The 18,059-nt window shown below is 45.6% G+C and overlaps 1 protein-coding gene across 1 annotated transcript in view; it reads left to right on the top strand.

Annotated features, from left to right (window-relative positions):
* Positions 1-13,362, top strand: part of PROSER2 (proline and serine rich 2) — a 28,386-nt gene extending 15,024 nt beyond the window's left edge. The window contains exons 2-4 of the mRNA XM_053406984.1: positions 4,385-4,693; positions 10,573-10,828; positions 12,225-13,362. Of these exons, the coding sequence (XP_053262959.1) occupies positions 4,559-4,693; positions 10,573-10,828; positions 12,225-13,237 (1,404 nt within the window). The 5' untranslated portion in view covers positions 4,385-4,558 and the 3' untranslated portion in view covers positions 13,238-13,362. The remainder of the gene's footprint in view (positions 1-4,384; positions 4,694-10,572; positions 10,829-12,224) is intronic.
* Positions 13,363-18,059: the final 4,697 nt, after the last annotated feature.

The following is an 18,059-nucleotide window of genomic DNA, read 5'->3' as shown; positions in this document are numbered from 1 at the left end:
GTATCTTTCCAGCATCATGCCGTGCAGATACCATATGACCTATTTTCATTTTTTGCTGACATCTTTCTGTGTGTACCGCTGTCATTCTGGAATAGTCCTGTCCTTGTAATGTTGATCGATTTCTTTCTTTCTTAAAACAAAAACAAAAACACACCCAAAAACATTTCCCACCAAAGTAGAATCTATTTTTAAATGTACTCAGCGATATTTGTTTCACTGAAGCCCATGTTGCTTATCTTAAATCTTTGGATGAGGTCCTGTTTTGAAGAACTGATCACCCTGCCGTTAAAGCCAGTGTTTGAATCCAAAGGGGTCTTTTTTCAAAAAAGGAAAAATGGGGTGGGGGTTCTGTGTCCTTTCAATAAGCACAATGCTCAGTTGACCACCTTCCGATTTTGCCTTTTTTTCAGCTTCAACATTCAGTGTTGCCTTGCATCATCTTAAAATAGGCCTGGGAGTAACTTGCTGATTCAGCAAAGCTCTTAATCCCAGTTTCCTGGAAGGCGCAACAAGCTGTTTTATGAGAGATTGCATCCTGGCCAGAGCAAAATGTCATTTATTGCTAGATTTGGTTGCCTTGGATGGTAGGCCCTTTGGGGACAGAATAATCAACATCTAGGGTGTGTGGGAAATGCTCTTGGCCGTCCTGAGCCCATGGGGAAGAGCGGGATGTGAAATACGTAAATGGAGCTGAACAGTAATCTTTCATTTATTTAGTACATCCACACTTCACCTTACCTGCAAGGAGCTCAAGCGGCTGTACCTCCTTCTCTTCCCCTCTCCATTTTAACCTCACAACACCCCGGGAGAGGTAGGTGAGGCTGAGAATGAGTGATTGGCCCAAGGCCACCAGTTGAGTTTCATGTCTGAACTCGAACCCAGGACTCTTGTGCTGGGTCTCGTGCTCTACCGGCTTAGCTGATTTCTGCTTCATGTAGCTTCTTGTATTTTTTAAAAAATTGTATCATTTCACAGGTAATGCATTCTGATGCATTGCACCATCCTGGCATGCTCCTAGCCAGGAATTAATTTTGTGTATGTGTGAGAGAAAATATGACCTTGAATCTTAGAATCGTAGAGTTGGAGGAAGGGACCCACAAAGGTCTTCTAGTCCAACCCCTTGCCATACAGGTGTCTTTTTAAAAAAATAATTTTCAGATTTTGAAATTTACAATCGTCAAACAATCAAAACAAAAAGAGAATTCCATAAATTCCCATTGACTTCCCTCCTCCCCTTTGTGGGTCCTTATGTTAACTTTTTTCCTCCTGCATCTTCTCTATTAATCCAATTCTATTACATCACCTGTACAACCATACTCCAACATTCAACTACAAATACCATTCTAATCCTACTAATAATTTTAATTGCTTGCAATGATTTTTTTAAGGGAAATCATATATCTTCCCCATTCCTTCTTAAAAATTTTGGTCTTCCTGATTCCTAATTCTTCCGGTCATTTTTTGCCATTTCAGCCTAGTCCCATCCGTTTAATCCGCCGTTCTTCTCTGGTCGGGAGCCACGCAGGCATCTTTAGCCCAACGTGGGGCTTGAACCCACAGCCCTGACATGAAGAGCCTCGTGTTCTACTGACTGAGCCATCCCTTGGATATGGCCCTTGAATGTGGCTGCAAACGGGCTTAAGATCCTGAACGCTCTTAGCCATGAGTGGCACGGTGGAGTGAGCATGGCTGAGTTGTGAGTAGCTACAGGGTGGGTGGATGCGGGTGGTGCTGTGGGTTAAACCACAGAGCCTAAGACTTGCCGATCAGAAGGTCGGTGGTTCGAATCCCCGCGACGTGGTGAGCTCCTATTGCTCAGTCCCTGCTCCTGCCAACCTAGCAGTTCGAAAGCACGTCAAAGTGCAAGCAGATAAATAGGTACCACTCCAGCGGTAAGGTAAACGGCGTTTCCATGCGCTGCTCTGGTTCACCAGAAGCGGCTTAGTCATGCTGGCCACATGACCCAGAAGCTGTACGCCGGCTCCTTCGGCCAATAAAGCGAGATGAGCGCCGCAACCCTAGAGTCGGCTACGACGGGACCTAATGGTCAGGGGTCCCTTTACCTTTACAGGGTGCTGAAGCAAAGCCTGTTGCTTCAAGTGCTGGGTTAGTGTGGGGCAAAGTGACCCACTTCCCCTGCCCCACAAACCTCACAGCAGGGCCCCTGTCTTCCCCCATCCTGGCCCTTGTACGCAGACACTTCTAATACCTCCATAATAGTTCAGCGGCGACCCACTGCTTAAGCCCTGTTGTGAATAACTTTAATTTTTAATGCGACTGAAGGTCGAGAGGAGAGCTTTCCTGCAAGCCTGCTGTTCCATCTCGGAGGGATGCTCTTTAATACGAGCCCCAGTTGGTTACCTAGGCAATCGTCTTGGCATCCCGTGGGGGAAATAGATTGTAGGAGGAGTTGTGGGTTCCTTCCCCTGCGAATCTTCCCTGCTTCGACGTTTTTAAAGAGCAAATGTAGGGAATGTGTGGAATCGCACATTGCTGTAATGTGGGAATGTTCAGACCTAGGTCTCGAGACCTGTGGGAATGGCACTCGCTGGGTGAGCCGTTGGAGGGGGCGTGTTGCCCCATCTGCTGAGGAGCTGCGTTGAAAGGCTTGGGGAGGCAACTGGGTGTGTGCCGGCTTATTTCGTTCAAAACGCTGCACCCTGCTCTCAGCCAGGAGGGCTCCCAGAGCAGCTTTGTTGTTGTTGTTTAGTCATTTAGTTGTGTCCAACGCTTTGTGACCCCATGGACCAGAGCACGCCAGGCACTCCTGTCTTCCACTGCCTCCCGCAGTTTGGTCAAACTCATGTTTGTAGCTTCGAGAACACTGTCCCACCATCTCGTCCTCTGTCGTCCCCTTCTCCTTGTGCCCTCCATCTTTCCCAGCATCAGGGTCTTTTCCAGGGAGTCTTCTCTTCTCATGAGGTGGCCAAAGTATTGGAGCCTCAGCTTCAGGATCTGTCCTTCCAGTGAGCACTCAGGGCTGATTTCCTTCAGAATGGATAGGTTTGATCTTCTTGCTGTCCATGGGACTCTCAAGAGTCTCCTCCAGCACCATAATTCAAAAGCATCCATTCTTCGGCGATCAGCCTTCTTTATGGTCCAGCTTTCACTTCCATACATCACTACTGGGAAAACCAGAGCTTTAACTATACGGACCTTTGTTGGCAAGGTGGTGTCTCTGCTTTTTAAGACGCTGTCTAGGTTTGTCATTGTTGGAGCAACTTACAAATCAATTAAACAACAGTGCAGTCCCTGCCTTTGGGCCTAAAACAATCCCAAAAGATACGACACGAAAGGAAAAAAGGCATGAAGAGGGGAGAGGCGAGCAAGCAAGCCCAAGTACCAAAGATTAGATGATGTGAGAAAGGAGGCTATCCTCGGGAGAAGAAAAGACTAAGGAATAAACTCTACGCAAAACCAAAGTGGAGTCCCTAAGACGGTTGAATGGCGCCTTGTACGCCTCCCTCCGGCAACTCCTACAGCCAAGCTGGTGCCAAACATTTTGCTCTGCTTTCCTTTGGACCACATCAGTGAGTCCGGGGGGGTTGGGTCTTGTCATCTGGGCATCCCAGGTAAATGACGTTTCCATGCGCTCTGGTTTCCGTCACAGTGTCCCGTTGCGCCAGAAGCGGTTTAGTTAGGTTGGCCACATGATCCGGAAAGCTGCCTGGACAAACGCCGGCTCCCTCAGCCTGAAAGCTGAGATGAGCGCCGCACCCCATAGTTGCCTTTGACTGGACTTAACTGTCCAGAGGTCCTTTACCTTTACCTTACCCAGGGCCTCCATACACACGGCCTGGCCTTGTGCCCCGGGGCGGTCCCCTATATTTTTTAATATATTAGTGGCCATGTGATAGTTTTAACTTATAAATTTTATTGTTTAATGTCTTAATTTGTATATTAAGGTACTTTTATAGCTCTGTTTAGAGTAGGTAATGTCTTGATAAGTTTTAAGTTTTTTGTATCAGTCCAGTATATTTTCTTTTAATTGTTCAATGATTCTGTGTACATTGCGGCAGCCTTTGGCTATGTGCAATAAAACTGACTGACTGATCCCTGGAGGCTCACTCCATTGTCTCTTGAGACTGATGCCAACCCAACAATTTATCCGAAGTGTTCCTACCCTGCCTTTGAATATACCACTGCCCAGGTTGGCTGGCAACATTAAACCAATGCTGGGGTGGTCTGTGGGTTTTGTATGAGGGGTGGGGAACCTCTGTAGAGTACAGAGTTGTTGGGGGAATCGATGAGAAGCAATGTCTTGAGGGGTGCCCCTTCTGTGTGATGTTTGGGGTGGGAGGGTTCGCAGGAACATCAGCTGGGGCAGAAGCCTAGCAGAAACTCCCAGAGCCACCGACTGAAATCATTTGTAATCTCATTTCAGCATTGGAGCCACCAGACATTCGTATCCAGCCACCTCCTTCTTCCTTCTCGATCCTGTGCAGAGATGCCCCAGAGTCTTCTTGTGTGAACGGTTTCTCATCTCTCCGCGCCGCTTGACGAGAGAAACACCCCCCCCCCCGTTTCAAGGAGCGCGCTGTCCCCCTTTTTGGGTGGGATGCCAAGGAGCGTGATGTCGGATTACTTGGGAATGGTCTGCGAGATCCCTCCCCAGTGTCAGTTCGGTAGCTTTGAAAAAAAGCATCGCCTGGAGAGCGGAAAGTGTCGCCCAAGGAGAAGATGTTCCACACTGGTATGTAGCCTGGTTTTCATCCTGGTTGTTGCCTCTCTTATTGATGCCCCAACTTTTCCTCCAAGGAAAACAACAACCCTTCGAGGTAGGTTAGGCTGAGACTAGGGTTCTTCCCAGGATTCTTTGAGGGAAGCCATGACTGTTTAAAGTGCCACGATGCTGCTTTAAAGACTTAGTTTATTTATTTACTGGCTACGTGGCTTTTTACAAATACCTCACCTGCACAAATGTAACTCTGTGAGCAGAGGTAAGAATTGCTGCTTTGGGCTGGAGACCATTACAGTTGTGGTCACACTTGAAAAATACTGTATTTTCTGGCGTATAAGACTACTTTTTAACCCAGGAAAATCTCAAAAGTTGGGGGTCATCTTATACGCTGGCTACAGCAGCAGCTACTGCAGCAACTCCCCACCAAAGGATAAAACGACAGCAAATTAAATCAGAGGATACCAAGCTCTCTAGATGAAGCAGAAATACGCTTGAAAATTGGCCCCAGAAGCCCCCGGCCACTGGGAAGTGGAGCGGATTTCTGAGCCACACTGGAGACTTGTTTTTTTTAATTTTTATTTGGCGTGCCTTGGAAGAGGGGTAGTCTTATACAGCGAGTATATCCCAAACTCTGTATTTTAACTGGAAAAGTTGGGGGGTCGTCTTATATGCCCAGTTGTCTTATATGCCGGAAAATACGGTAAATGCCATTGTTTCTCGATACCACTTAAATTTGATTTGTGTTTTGTCATTATCACACCGGGCTTGTTGTTCAAAATGCCTCTTCTGCCTTTAACGAAACATAGGCTTTAAAAAATAATTGAGTCGACGGCACAGACGCCCAGCCCTGTTCCAAAGAAAATGTATAGTGTGTAAACGCAAAATGTTTTTTCAGCAGGGCTGAGACATTCAGCTAAATAAATGCGGGGGCCATAAGGCAGATGCTGGGCAGCGCCTTCGAAAGACGCAAATCCACAGGGATTTGTGAGCCAGGATTCCACAGCTGAACTTACCTCAGGGCAAGTTTGCACCCAGCTGCCTTGCCTTTTGTAAAATACCTTTAAGAGCAGCTATTAAAAGTCTGAATGTGCAACTTAAAACCACAATTGAGTTGTACCTGGGACAATTGTTGGCCGTTTCTGAGTGATTTGTCTTAAACACCTGATGCGTAAGGAAAAGCTGTCTTTGGCTGAGGTGAGGAAGGTTGCTCTTCCCGTTTTTCTAATCCTTTAATTAGGCTGCAGCCCCAGATTTTGTGTTTTGTTTTTTTGGTAAGCCATGCTTTTTTTTTTTAAGGTAGCGTTTATGTGGGTGGGAACAACTTAATTGTGCTGCAGTGATGGATGGTAGTGGTTTTAAAGTCTCACCTGGAATTAAGAGATTTCCGGTGGCAAATTGTTTGAGCAGAATTCTGTCTGAAATGCATGGGGCAAGTTGCCTTCTCTTGAAATGAGACTATACTTCTTAGTAGGGAAATGTGTGTGTGTGTGTATTATTATTATTATTATTATTATTATTTTAAAAATAGTTTAGAGCATAAATAAACTGCTCTCTAGCCAACAAGAGTGGCTTACAAAGATTGGTTCTAATATGGTCCCAGCATCAACTCACAATGTAAAAAGAGTATTTATTTGTTTCCCTTTGAAGGGAACACAGGGTGGCAAACATGTCAGTAACAGAACAACACAGTTGAACTGTCTTTTTAAAAACCTTCTAAAAACAATCAATTGCTCTCACAGCTAATAATTTCAGGATTGCCAGGAACTGTATCCTTCAGCAATGAAATGCCTGGGTAAACAGAGATAATCTTAAATTCCTCTTAAATGTTAAATACATGACACAAGGAAAAAATATAGGAGGGAGGAGGGAAAAGTCAAGCTCAAGTTCTTAGATGCTACAGTTCTCAACCTGCACTGCAGCAAAATGGCAGAATGTTTGCGTTTGCAGGAAATGCCGTGTCAGTATTGGATTTTTGGATCTCCCTTCGCAGAATGTACCCTTAGAACTGCCTTGCTAAGGGCAAAAGATGTGAATCTTTTGGTTCAGGCTTTGCCCTAGTAATGGACTTGTTTTCAAGCATAATGCCCTTGGAAACATCCTCTGGTGCCTGCAGAGTCTTTGATCTCCCCCTCTTAGGGCTGGCCAAGGATAATTTGGCACCTGCAGTGAACCACAAAAAAGAAGGGGCGAGTGAAGATCTGTCTTGGGAACAAGGCTGGGAGTGCCTCCTACTTCAAATGTGAGGGACGCAGGTAGCGCTGTGGTCTAAACCACTGAGCCTCTTGCAAATCAGAAGGTCGGCGGTTCGAATCCCTACGACGGAGTGAGCTCCTGTTGCTCTGTCCCAGCTCCTGCCAACCTAGCAGTTCGAAAGCACGCCAGTGCAAGTAGATAAATAGGTACCACTGTGGCGGGAAGGTAAATGGCGTTTCCGTGCGCTCTGGCTTCCGTCACAGTGTTCCATTGCGCCAAAAGCGGTTTAGTCCTGCTGGCCACATGACCCAGAAAGCTGTCTGTGGACAAACACCGGCTCCCTCGGTCTGAAACCGAGATGAGCGCTGCAACCCCATAGTCCCCTTTGACTGGACTTAACCATCCAGGGGTCCTTTACCTTTTTACCTTTACTGTAGATGTGGTATTTGCTGGGGGACGGCCTGCCAAGAAGTGGGCAGATCCTGCTTCCAAGGAGTGCACTGCAGTTGGCCACCCAAGGCATCTCACCTTATCCCATGGGTGGGGCTGGCACTGCCCCCTTCTGACACCCTCGCTGCCCTTTCCGTCATGTGGTGATGAGGGTGGCTGTCTTATTTTAGATCGGTGCCTGAGCATCAAAACTCCCAACTCCAGTAACTTGCAAAGGGCACCAGGTAGGGGAAGGGTTAGCTAGGTTACAAATCCACTTGTTCCTTCCCAGTGGTGGGCCTGACACAGTCAGTGGTCAGGGAGAACACCAGACTCTTTATTTCAGGGTCATGGGTTCGAATCCCAAACTGGGCAAAAAGATTCCTACATTGCAGGGGGTTGAGCTAGATGACCCTTGAGGTCCCTCCCAAAACTACGATTCTGTGACTGCGTGCTACAACTTTCAACAAACATCTGGAGGAGGGCTACATCCCTGCCTTCAGCCAAGGCCCCTTTTCATAGAATCATGGAATTGTAGAGATGCCGGAGACCCCCAAAGGCCAACTAGTCCAACCCCCTGCTTATTTATTTCTGTTCCAAGCAGACATTTATTAATTGTTTTGTCCTAAAAATTAGAGATGGATCTGCTATGCATGGGTTTCAGGCCTAAAGCAGTTTGGGAAAGCGAGTGGTGACTCAGAAGGAGGTTTCTTCAGAACCTGCTGGTGTTTGAGGACTTAATGACAGCGAAGATTGTTCTACAACTCCAGATAACAGCAGGTCCTCCTGCTAATAATAGTCTCCCCACCCCATGTCTTCAGGATATATTCGCAGGAGAGCAACCTTGGGGTTTTCCTTTGTTCTGTCTAAGTCAAGGATAGATAGATAGAAAGATATTGTTCTCCAACCACATGAATGACAGAGAGCTTCAGGTGTAGCCTCTTTCTGGGAATGCCGCGTGCCTAAAATCCCAGAGAACTCCTGGCAACCTGTATAAACTTCTGGTTGCTCACGGTGAGAATGGGCTGCTGGCCCAGAGGGGCCATGGATCCATCAGGGACCTTCTTACATCCCTACCAGTGTTAGAAATTAGCCAGGCGCCAGGCGCGTTTTGCTACTGGTGTGGGTCCAGTTGCGGCTGCGTGGAGATTTCTGGGCGCAGGTTGACGACCGCACTTTAAAAGGCTCTGCCTTAGTCCATAGTTAATACTATCTGCATTTCCACTGTGTGTGTTTTTATCCTTCTTGCATCCCAGGACAAGTGAATTGCTGCCAGAGCAAGCAGTGTGGTTGAGATCGTAGAATTGTAGCGCTGGAAGCAGGGTGGATTTGTTTTAAATCAAATCGATTTAAATCACTAGTCAGTAAGACTTGATTTGAATCATTTTTGTAAGAGAAAGACTCGTTCTTGCTGGTATAATCTTAACATTTACAACCAGATGAAGGTTCCATTTTTGGAATAATAAATTTCCAGAGTAGTTTTTACAGTTATATCAAAAATTACTGATTTGGTTATACTATTAGAAATGCATAGACAGATAATTATGAAATTATTGTGAGGTTTAATAAGTTAACTGTTTATATGTGGACAACTTTCCTGTGAGGTTGGTTAGGCTGAGAGTGAGTGACTGGACCAAGGGCCAAGTGGTGATTCGAACCCTGGTCTCCCAGGTCCTAATACAACATTCTAACCACTATATCACACTGACTCTTCTATGGCCTCTAGACCTCTCTATCTGGGCCACACACCCTCCCCTGGCCACACCCAGTACTACCATTGGGTGCTTTTGCCTGACTTACATGTGTCCTTGACCGTAATAATAGCTCTGGTTTGCCTGGTTGCAAGATGTGGTGAAGAAGGGTAGAAACCTCTGTGTTTAACGTGGCTGGCAAAAGTCTGCGTTAAAATTGTTGTTAAGATTTTTCCAATCTTATTCTGTGCTTGGGGCTTCCTTGGGAAGAAAGTCTGGATGTAAATTTATTTATTTTTTATAAAAAAAATAAATTATTCATTTTTCTTTTTCATTCATTACATACATTTCAAATTCTTAACATTTACTATATATTCCTTCCTCCCCTGCTAGGCTTTCCCCAACTTCCGCTTCTTGTTTGTTTCTCCTTTCACCCACTTTGCTACCCCCTAACAGAAAAAGTTATTAATAACATAAAACCTAAAAACGTAAAAGTAAATGCATCATAATATTTCTCTATCTTCTAAACATTTTCTAATACTAACAGTGTGAATGTTTATTTAAATCCTGCCATCAAGTCTATCGACTTCCTTTGTTTCTGCAAGTATAATATAAATGGTTCCCATTCTCTTTCAAAGTCACTGTTGCCTTTTTCTCTTAGTCTGTCTGTCATTTTTGCCAGTTCTGCATAGTTCATCAGCTTCTCTTGCCATTGTTCTTTGGTTGGTATTTCTCCAGTTGCTGGATGTAAATTTAAGGAATGAATAAAATTCAGGGCTTAGCATACCAATATTTAATGTGTAATGTTGGACTAGGCAGTGTTAGAAACTCAGATACATGCTCCAATCATCAAATGGCACCTTGAACCTAGGTTATGGTTGCCACAACCTAGGCGCCATACCCCGCTATGAAATTCACTGTTGTTATTATTCATATTTCCTTTCATTTCTATACCGCTCTATATTTTAAAGAACAAATCTCAAAGCGGTTGAAAACACGTTAAAATGTCAAATGAAACAACCCAGAATAAAACGAATTCAAGCTTCAAGGAAAATATTTCAGACATTTTCAGGTGACATTTTGTTTCCCCCATATTTATCTACCTACTTAATTTATAGAGCTGCTCCATCGCAGAAGGACTCTGGGAAGCCAGGGTGGTGTAGTGGTTAGAGGGCTGGACTAAGGCCTGGGAGATCAGGGATTCAAACCCCCATTCAGTCGTGAAAACTCACTGGGTGACCTCGGGCCAGACACAGCTTCTTAACCTACCTCACAGGGTCGTTGTACGGATTAACTGAGGAGGGTGTGAACCATGTATGGCTTCCAAAAATCTCCACATGGTTGCAACTGGAGCCTGAGACCAGAGACTATCAATTGCATTGGTTCCATAATCAGATGAGTCTTACCTTGGTTGGAAGAAGGTAAGATGTTGCATTTTCAAGGAAGCAGAGTTGTGTCTGATTCTTGGTTACTTCAAGAATTGCTCAGAATTCGGGTTTGAAGATTGACTGGAAACATGTGTCTTAACATATAGATATATATATACACAAACCCTCGCTCTCTGTTGTTGACCCTCAGGACGATGATGAGACCCTGAAATACCTCACTCACGAGGAAAAAGACGTCCTCCTCTTCTTTGAAGAAACCATCGATGCCTTAGAAGATGACTTGGAGGAACAAGCTCTCCATGACAGTGGCATCCACTGCCACTCTCCGAGGTCAATGGAAGAAAACATGTCCAGCCAGTTGGAGTCTGAAGACATCATAGATCTGGTCCAATCAGTGCTGGAAAGCAGCATTCAGGACTGTGATCCTAGCGGAAACATGGAACCAGGTAAAAACTGATTTCATTTCATTTTTGTACTGCCTTTCATTGGTAGATCTCAGGGTGGTTCACAGCATAAAAATATTTCATCCCTCCTGGTTTCTGGGAGGGCGTTTTTTCTCTGGCTAATTGTAATGGTGATTGTGCTAATGTGGGTTTTTTGTTTTGACTGGGTGTGGGGAAGTGGGGCATATTATCATTTTGTGCTCTGTTAACCGTTGCATTTTTTGAATCTGTTGTGCTGGAAATGTCAATGACTATCAGACTCCGAAAAGCTAATATCACTAGATCAACTTCATCCAATTAATTAAAGTAAATAGTTTTAACTATGTAAGACAGGGGATGCGGGTGGCACTGTGGTTTAAACCACAGAGCCTCTTGGGCTTGCCTATCAGAAGGTCGGCGGTTCTAATCTCTGCGACGGGGTTGCGGCACTCATCTTGCTTTACTGTCCGAGGGAGGCGGCGTACAGCTTCCAGGTCATGTGGCCAGCATGACTAAGCCGCTTCTGGCGAACCAGAGCAGTGCACGGAAACGCCGTTTACCTTCCTGCCGGAGTGGTACCTATTTATCTACTTGCACTTTGACGTGCTTTCGAACTGCTAGGTTGGCAGGAGCTGGGACCAAACAACAGGAGCTCACCCCGTCACGGGGATTCGAACCGCCGACCTTCTGATCAGCAAGTCCTAGGCTCTGTGGTTTAACCCACAGCGCCACCCACGTCCCTCAATAATCAATGTACTGTACTATAAAATAAATAAGACAGTATTGTAGATAATAAAAATAAAAATTAAATTCTTTTCTTACCTGCACTGATGATAGTCATTGTTTGGATGGGGGGATTTTATCCATTTCCACAGTCACACAGTCAATCAGTCAGTAGCTGAACCGGGTTTGATACGGTCACAAAAACAAATTAACCGAAAGAGCTTCAGAAACAAAAACGCAAAATAAATAGCAAAAACAAAAGCACCAAACTTAATCCGTTCCAGAAGTCCATTTGACTTCTGAAATGTTCAAAAACCAAGGCACGGCTTCTGATTGGTGCAGGCGCCCAGCAAACAGTAGCCAACAGCCACATCAGACGTTTCGGCTTCCGAAAAACGTTCGAAAACTGGAACACGTACTTCCGGGTTTTCGGCATTTGAGTACCAAGGCGTTTGAGAACCAAGGTACCACTGTAATGCTTTTTATTGGGTAGGGTAGGGGGCACTGTGGGTGAGTTTATGGAACCAAGGGGACGGTGGCTGAAAAAGGTTTGGGAACCAATGATCAATATTGCTAGCCACCCTCTATAGAAGCTTCTGACGGGGTACAAATTCTCTGACAAACGCTGTCACTTCCATGGTTCCAGATGTCTAGGAAATGGTTCTAATAATCTGCTACCCTCTCCTTTCTTTTCTAGCCCCAGAGGAGGCTGGGAAACTGGATACACTGAAGCCAAAATATAACGTTGAGGACACCTGCGCTGAGGCTGCCATCCCTCTCCCTGTGTTGCCATCAGCTCCACCACTGCCCATCTACGAGGTGTTTCCTGCCGCGCCCGCAGTTCAGCACCCAAAACTCGTCCGCTGTATCCCAACCCCTCTCGTCATCGCTCAGAAAATATCCGAGAAGCAGGCAGAGGGCACCCCCTTCTCTCCCGCCTCTCCAAAGGAAGGGAGGCCTACGGAGGGGAGGACCACGCCCTCGTCTTCCCCGCTGCGCAACAGAGAGCGTTTCTCCGCCTTCAAGCAAGCTCTGCCGCCCCCAACCGCCCCCAAGCCCCAAAGGTTCCCCAGCAACATCAGCATCACCAACGTTGGTGAGAGGGAGTTCAGCAAAACTATCTCCCGGGCTGCCGTCAACGTGCAAGAGCGCAAAGCCAGGGTGTTGGCCAACGTCAACGGCTTGCCCTACTTCATAAGCGAGCTGGAAGAGAGACTTCAGAAGCACGACTTGTCAGGACAGAGCAGAAGCTCATCCTTGCGGGATTTGCCGTCGGAGCAAGCGAGACACGAGGCCCTGAGCAGGCTTAGCGTGGTGGACAGAAATCTTGGACCAGCCCCGCTGGATCAGTCCTCAGATCTTCCCGCGCCGACAGACAAAAGGCCAGAGCAGCCCTTGTCGAACGGCTACCGAAACATCCACGACGTCTTGAGAAGGGAAACCAGCCACTTCCCCAGCGTGAGCAAAACGGTGACGGTCAAACCGGATGCTGATCTCCCCGATGGCAAGCCCGTTCGGCAAAACACCGCCAAGAGCTTTTGCGACCACCGGTTGCCGGACCTCAGCCTGGAAATGAGGAAGAGGTCTGGGTCTCTGCCCAGACCGTCTGGATTGAGACCACAAGGCGTAACTGTACAGTTCTCTGGACGCGGGTCTACGGAAGAGGCTAGGAGAGAGGCGCTGCGGAAACTTGGGCTTCTCAAAGACTAGTTGAAAGACGGTTTCTGCGATGGTGGGAGCATCGCGCCCCCAGCGGACTCGGTTTCTGAAGAGATCAAATGGACTGTTCTCTTGCCCCTGCAGTCTAAGGAAAGATTAAATATATCAGAACGGGACTTGTGCTTGCCATGGGTTTCCTTAAGAATGCCCAGTCTTCTGCGGGATTTTAAAATGGCATTTTATTAACAGGAGACCTAGATGCAAAAAAAGGGGTGTCATACTAAATGAAGTTTTAATGGTGCAGTATTTGTGTGTGTGTATGTGAGTAGCTGTCAAGTATGTCACGAGTGCAATGGCTTTTCCTTGGACTCCTACGTTAATGAAGCCAAAAAATAAAGGGGGGGGGGAATGTATCTGTTGAATTACTATATAGGGATGGATATATATTTATAATGTAATGTACTGGAGAGGTCAAATATACAATAAAGCTGCTATTTCTGATTGTCACATTTCTCTCTGTCACTCTTTCTTTCTCTTTCTTTCTTTCTTTCTTTCTTTCTCTTCCTCTCACATGCATGTATTTGTCTGTAGACTAATTGTCAGGAGTTTAAATCATGCATAATAATCCCTAAGTAATTTTTGGCAGGAATTCACCCCTTTTCCATTTTGATTTGTCTGGGGCAGGGTTTCCTAAACTTAGGTCTCTGGCTGTTTTTGGACTACAACTCCCATCATCCCTAGCCCACAAGACCAGTGGTCAGGGATGATGTGAATTGTAGTCCAAAAACAGCTGGAGATCCAAGTTTTGGAAACACTGGTCTGGGGGAACCTTGTATTTCTGGAGACAATATAGGGGATTTGCAACAGACTGACAAAGATTTCTAGTGCCCAGAGAGCAGCAACAAAACGTCTTCTCGCCTGCTCAACTATCCTGCCCTAAATTATATTGCTGAAATGATATTGCCGGGAACGTTGGCAAGGAATTTTGCGTTGTCAGTAAATGGAAGTTTTTGTTAAATGGGTTTTTGCATGAAGCTGAGTTCTGGAACTCAGAAGGAATTCCTGGGCTCAGAATTCTCCAGTTCTGCACCAGGCTCTGGTTGGTGGATAATGGAGGTTCTAGTAATATTCTGCAGGCTGGGGTGGCAGGTCAGATGGGTGGCAGATAAATAATAAATTATTATTAGAGAAGTCGGAAGCCTGGCCAGTCTTGCTCTAGAAGCAACACAGTGTTCCTGGCAGAGCAGCATTGCTTCTGCTGCAGAGGATATATTGAGGGTGAAGAGAGAGAGAGAGAGAGAGAGAGAGAGAGAGAGAGCGCGTTTATAAGGTACTCCAATCCAGCCCAGCTGCTTCATATCCTGCCTGGCCAAAGGGGGCAAGATTGCACTTCAGCCTATGCCTTTAATTATTATGATTAATACCCTGCCCATCTGATTCCCTAACAGGGCTGCCTTCAGATGTCTTCTAAAAGTCAGATAGTTGTTTATTTATTTGACAACTGATAGGAGAGCGTTCCACAGGGCAGGTGCCACCACCAAGAAGGCCCTCTACCTGGTTCCCTGTAACTTGGCTTCTCTCAGTGAGGGAACTGCCAGAAGGCCCTTGGAGCTTTGAAATGGTTGACTTTCAGAGGATGTCTCCTCACCTTGGTATGGAAAAACTGGCATTGTAAGTAGAATGTCACCTTGCAGCTGAAGAAGTGTATGCTTCCTGAAAACTGGATGATGTAGCTAGCACTTTTGGGTGCTTTTAGGTAAAAAAAGTACCTTCCTTGAAGGCGATAATGGTGTAAACTGAAACATTGTTGACCCACCTATTCTGTTTGCTGATTGATGCTAATTCAGAATGAGCCAGTATCAAAGCTACTGTTGCGTCAGAACAACAATTGCAGCTCTAGGTTTGCTGCACTGTGGAGGCCACACCCTGCTTCTGTTGCTGGGCACAGCATCTTAGCCTTGTCCCGCAATAGTCCCCTTCGTGAATTTGACCAGAAACAGACTGTCGTTTGGCATGATTAAATTTGCCTGGATCAGCAGGAACCGCAGGAACAAATTAACTTCAAACTGCGGGGGAGCCTTATGGTACGTTACTGCACTTGAAAGCATTAAAACCAACTGCTTTACAAAACACCTGTTGTTGAGAATATTAGGCGGGTTTTTGTATGATGCCTGGGGAGCATGAAAATAACCTGTGCATGCTTTGACATGTGGAACGGTCCTATGCCAGCCGTTCTAGCATCTCACCAGGTTCTCTGGCTTTTGCTTTTGTTTAGTCGTTTAGTCATGTCTGACTCTTCGTGACCCCATGGACCAGAGCACGCCAGGCACTCCTATCTTCCACTGCCTCCCGCAGTTTGGTCAAACTCATGCTGGTAGCTTTGAGAACACTGTCCCACCATCTTGTCCTCTGTCGTCCCCTTCTCCTTGTGCCCTCCATCTTTCCCAACATCAGGGTCTTTTCCAGGGAGTCTTCTCTTCTCATGAAGTGGCCAAAGTATTGGAGCCTCAGCTTCACGATCTGTCCTTCCAGTGAGCACTCAGGGCTGATTTCCTTCAGAATGGATAGGTTTGATCTTCTTGCAGTCCATGGGACTCTCAAGAGTCTCCTCCAGCACCATAATTCAAAAGCATCAATTCTTCGGCGATCAGCCTTCTTTATGGTCCAGCTCTCACTTCCATACATCACTACTGGGAAAACCATAGCTTTTACTATACAGACCTTTGTTGGCAAGGTGATGTCTCTGCTTTTTAAGATGCTGTCTAGGTTTGTCTAGGTCTCTGGCGTAGGTCTTTGCAAAGCCTGCTACTCTTGTGGGAAGGGCAGCTTTATGATAGAGCATCTGCCTTGCAGGTTCGATCCCTCGCATTTCCAGTTAAGGCTGGGACTGCCTGCCTTAAACCCTGGAGTTCTGCTGCCAGTCAGTGTAGACAATACCAGTGGTTTGATCGGGTATAAGGGAGCTTCCTATGTACTACCACTATCACCAGTAGTTGGGACTTCACTGCTACATTGACCATGAACACAAATGCCGCATCCCTCCGTCATGGGCTAGATGAGCCATTAGGGAAGTTATTTTTCCCTGCACATGCCACATGTCATATATATATATATATATATATATATATATATATATATATATATTCATTGGCCTCCTGACTGAGTCTTCTGTATCTGCCCAAGATTGCATCGCTCCTGGTGAGCATATGCAAAATAATCGTCTACTTGCAACTGAAGGCAGAGATGGATGGGGGGATGGTACCGGGACCTGTGCCACTCTGGACATTGCCGGACTCCAGCTCCCATCAGCCCCTGCCAGCACAAGCAAGGGATGATGGGAGTTGGAGTTCAACAGCACCTGGGAAAAGTTGCAGTTTCCTCATCACTAAGGCTGCTTAGAACTAGGCACAGATTTTCTTGTGAAAAAACCACCCAAATGAAACCTGCAGCTGTGTGTTTATCCTGGCAATTACTCTTTTTAGAAATCATAGGCTGAAATAAGTATATAGCAAAAGCTAGCATTTCCCTAGAAAATAATTTCCCCTTCCTTGATTTAAATCATTCTGTAGGTAATTATAAACCAATTTGGAACCTGAAAGATAAGCAACTTCTTCGGTGTTCTTGGAATACTAGAAATTAGCCCCATCTGTGATTAGGTTTGCATTTTCTCTTGATATATTTCAGCCACCTTTTCTACTCTGGGCTATATTTCTGCTGTGTACTTAGACTGGCTTAACACGTTCTCCTGAGAGCTGAGGTTTTATACAAGGTTGGGAGGGGGAGGGACTTATTAACAGAACATTCACCTCTACTCCTGGCTGCCATTTCCCAGGATCCTTTGAGGGGAAGCCATGACAGTTACTCTGCCATGAAACTGGCATAGGGTTAACCATGTAAATAGGCCCAATCAAGCTCATTTGTGCAGGATTTAAGTGCAATAGAAGCAGCTTCATGTTCTAAACAGCCTGAATATAATGGAAGATGTCTTTCTTATGTATGTAGTTATAAGAGCATCTATTTTGTGCATGGAAAACATTGCAATTGTGAATTATCATATGTTTTCTATTAGATGCATCGCTTAAACCATTGCACGTTGATCTTATACATGAAAGCTGTTGAGAAGGAACTTAAATCTCTCACGGTTTTTAACGTGTCTCATAATTTTTTGTTGTTAAGAACAGCATTTAATCTGCTTACCTCTTTAAAAATGGCATAAACTTGGTTTTATATACATGAAGGGATCCTTCCAGAGTGCTAAAACTATTTATATGCCATTTTTCACACTTCCCCACTGATGACCCACAATGCTGTTACATCTGTCAGTTGAAATAAACATGGTCCTCTCGTCTTAAGACTTTGTCCTAGTTTTTAAGTAGGGCTCTGTCTGTGCTGTTGTTGCATGGGAGCGAACAAAATATGGCGGCAGCTTGCCAAATTCAGCTTGCTATCTTTTTATAGGTATATATGCTTTTATGACTTGTAAAGATGTGCTTTTGAAAGTGGAACGAAGGTGCGAAGGACTGAAACGTTCAAGAAACGTTCTAGAACTGAAATGGTCTCCCCTCCTTTATTTCTTCAGAATATTAAACCCCTAAAACTCCCTTAAAAAAAGCTACCCAACAATGGGTAGATCATTGCCAGTTCTTTTATACAGTGGTACCTCGGGTTAAGTACTTAATTCGTTCTGGAGGTCCGTTCTTAACCTGAAACTGTTCTTAACCTGAAGCACCACTTTAGCTAATGGGGCCTCCTGCTGCCGCTGCGCCGCCGGAGCACAATTTCTATTCTCATCCTGAAGCAAAGTTCTTAACCCGAGGTACTATTTCTGGGTTAGCGGAGTCTGTAACCTGAAGTGTATGTAACCTGAAGCATA

The sequence above is a fragment of the Podarcis raffonei genome, chromosome 10 (genome assembly GCF_027172205.1).
Source record: "Podarcis raffonei isolate rPodRaf1 chromosome 10, rPodRaf1.pri, whole genome shotgun sequence".
Classification (NCBI taxonomy): domain Eukaryota; kingdom Metazoa; phylum Chordata; class Lepidosauria; order Squamata; family Lacertidae; genus Podarcis; species Podarcis raffonei.
The sequence above is the reverse complement of the archived record's forward strand: the minus strand, read 5'-3'. Positions and strand labels throughout refer to the sequence as shown.